The sequence below is a fragment of the Eimeria mitis genome, genomic scaffold (genome assembly GCF_000499745.2).
Source record: "Eimeria mitis Houghton genomic scaffold, Emh_scaff6217, whole genome shotgun sequence".
NCBI classification, from domain to species: domain Eukaryota; phylum Apicomplexa; class Conoidasida; order Eucoccidiorida; family Eimeriidae; genus Eimeria; species Eimeria mitis.
This window is the reverse complement of record NW_024015695.1, coordinates 1-3,048: the sequence shown is the minus strand read 5'-3', so window position 1 is coordinate 3,048 and position 3,048 is coordinate 1. Positions and strand designations below refer to the sequence as shown.

The window sequence follows — 3,048 nt, the reverse complement described above, 5'->3', positions numbered from 1 at the left end:
GTAAAGAAATGGGCATAGACTGTGGGGCCTCGCTCAGTGAACAAAATACCTTCATTGGAGACAGGTCAGACACAGAGACAGAGACAGAGAGACAGAGACAGACGGAGACAGAGAGACAGAGAGACAGAGACGGAGAGAAAGAGAGAGACAGAGAGACAGAGACGGACGGAGACAGAGACAGAGAGACAGGGAGACAGAGAGACAGAGACAGAGACAGACGGAGACAGAGACAGAGACAGAGAGACACAGACACAGACGGAGACAGGTAGATAGAGATAGAGACAGGGAGAGATAGAGAGACAGAGAGACAGACACAAACGGAGACAGGTAGAAATAGAGACAGGGAGAGATAGAGAGACAGAGACAGGGAAAGAGGCATAGAGAGAGACAGAGAGACAGCCAAGGATGGAGACAGATAGACGGACAGAGACAGAGAGACAGACAGAGAGAGAAGGAGACAGACACAGACAGAGAGACAGAAGCAGAGAGAAACAGAGGGAGCAGCAAAGGTAGCAGCAGCAGCAGCAGCAGCTGTAGGGTTGTAGCTGCTGCGGTGTCTCCGCAGGTGGAGACAGCTATCGGCGGAGGAGAAGAGAAGCTTTCAGTCGCGGGCGCGGGAGGCCAACGAAGCGTGGAAGAAGCAGCAGCTGGAGCAGGAGCTGCAGCAGCAGCAGCAGCAGCAGCAGCAACAGCAGCAGCAGCAGCAGCAGCGGTCACAGCAGCAGACGCCACCAAACAGCTCCAAACAGAACGCACATCTTCATACCCCGCTGCCGCCGAGTATACAGCAGCAGCAGCAGCAGCAGCAAGCCCAAGCGCAGAAGCAGCAGAAGCAGCAGCAGCCAGTTGCTGCACCGCAACAAGTCCAGGCAGCAAGGGGGCAGCCGCAGCAGCAGCACCGCCTGCCGCCGCAGCAGCAACTGCAGCAGCAGCAGCTGCAGCACCAGCAGGCCTCGGCAGCCCTGCAGCAGACGCCTCAGGCAATGCCCCCGGCCTTCCGACATGCCCAGCAGCAACAGCCGCAGCAGCAGCAGCAGCAGCAGCAGCAGCAGTGGCTGCTGCAGTCCGCGAGCTCCCCTACTGGAGTGCTGCGGGGCCCCTTGCCAATGGATGCCTCAGCTTCTGCTGCAGCAGCTGCTGCTGCGCCTGGGCTGTGTGGTGGCCCTGCTGCAATGCTTGCCCCGCTGCAGCAGCATCCACGACAGCAGCAGATGCAGCAGCAGATGCAGCAGCAGATGCAGCAGCANTTGCCCCGCTGCAGCAGCATCCACGACAGCAGCAGATGCAGCAGCAGATGCAGCAGCAGATGCAGCAGCAGATGCAGCAGCAGATGCTGCTGCCGCAGCAGATGCAGCCCCACAACATGCTCAACCCAGACATGGGCTGGCAGCAGCCGCAGCACGCGCTGCAGCGGCCTCCAGCCTATCGGCAGCATCCAGGCCAGATGCAGCAGGTGATGCAGCAGCAGCAGCAGCAGCAGCAGCAGCATGCAGTGCCGCGTCCCCTGAATGTATCGAGCTCGCCGCCTGCTGCTGCTGCAGCTTTTGCTGCTGCACCGAGGCAGCTGGACACAGAGGTGGAGCACAAGGGTGGCGTGCCATCTGCTGCAGTTCAGCACCAGCCCTACTTTGCTTCACCGCAGCAGCAGCAGCAGCAGCAGCATCACCAGCAGCAGCAACCGCAGCAGCACCTAGGCGTCCCTCTGGGGGGCCCCCATCGATGGCCAGAAGCTGATGCTGCTGCGCCTCCGCCGGGGCCCCCCGCCTTCTCCTACGTGCAGCAGCACGGGGCTGCCCCGCCCAGCTCGCCGAGCAGGGGGCACAGCCGCCGGGCTGCTGCTGCTGCTGCTGCTGCTGCTGNAAGGCTGAGGTGCCAGCAGCTGCTGCGACCGAGAACGAAGCCGGTAGCAGCAGCAGCAGCAGCAGCAGCAACAGCAGCAGCAGCAACAGTAGTAGTGGTGGTGGCGGTGGCGGGGCAGATGGAGAGGATAAGTGTATGGCTGAAATCGCTGCTGCTGCTGTCGCTGCAGCTAGCGAAGCAGCAGCAGCAGCAGCAGCTGCTGCTGCTGCTGCGAAAGAACTCTTGCGGGCCGTTCCTGATGAAGATGACGCCGCTTGGGAGCTGCAGCAGCAGCAGCACGAAGAGACAGTGCAGCAGCAGCAGGAAGAAATTGCCCAGCTGCGTCAGCAGCAGGCGCGCATGCATCTCGAAGCAGAGAAGGAACTTAACAGCAGCAGCAAGAGCAGCAGCAAGAGCAGCAGCAAGCAGCACCGCCGTCTCCGTCTTGCTGCTGCAGCAGCCACGGACCCAGCAGCAGCAAGCAGGTCTTCTAAAGGAGCTCAACGCCATAGCGTCAGCAGCAGCGGGAGGAGCAGCAGCGTAGATACAGTCGAGACCATCAGCAGCAGCAGCAGCAGCGAGAGCAGCAGCAGCAGCAGCGAGAGCAGCAGCAGCAGCAGCAGCACAAGCGATGAATCCGAAGAGTCAGCGGGTAAGTCTCTCCCTATTTGTCTCCTACTGCTGTTGCTGTTATTTCTTTTGTTGCAGCAGCAGCAGCAGCTGCTGCTGCTTATAATGCTGCATTGATATTCATTGTCGCTTATTTGCTGCTGCTGCTGCTGCTGCTGCTGCTGCTGCTTGTCTGTGGGTGCGGATCAGCAGCTTCAGCAGACAGCAGCGACGAGGAGTTCGTCCCCACACGGGGCCGGCCCCGCACTGCTCGCCGTCTTCGCAAGGCAGCACCTGCTGCTGCTGCTGCTGCTGCTCCTGCTGCTGCTGCTGCTGCTGGAAAGGGCAGGAGGGGCCGCAGAAGCGCAACGGGGAGCAGCAACACAGCAGCGCGAGGAAGGGGACGAAGGAGCTGTGGCAGCAGCCGCGACAACCGCAACGCTGATGCTGCTGCTGCTGCTGCTGCTGCAGCAGGAACATCTGCTGCTGCAGCAGGGGAAACGGCCCCACAGGCTGACACTGCAATTCAGAAGACAGCAGCGGGTGGCAACAGTACGTCGTCTGCTGCTGCTGCTGCTGCTGCTGCTGCTGCTGCTGCTG

At 61.0% G+C, this 3,048-nt stretch overlaps 1 protein-coding gene across 1 annotated transcript; it reads left to right on the top strand.

Annotated features, from left to right (window-relative positions):
- Positions 1–405: 405 nt before the first annotated feature.
- Positions 406–2,893, top strand: EMH_0086540 (uncharacterized protein; the record flags this gene model as incomplete). Its single annotated transcript, XM_038022901.1, is given in 6 exon segments — positions 406–509; positions 566–1,063; positions 1,120–1,246; positions 1,250–1,774; positions 1,864–2,491; positions 2,793–2,893. Coding segments are annotated over 6 exon segments (1,983 nt in total).
- Positions 2,894–3,048: the final 155 nt, after the last annotated feature.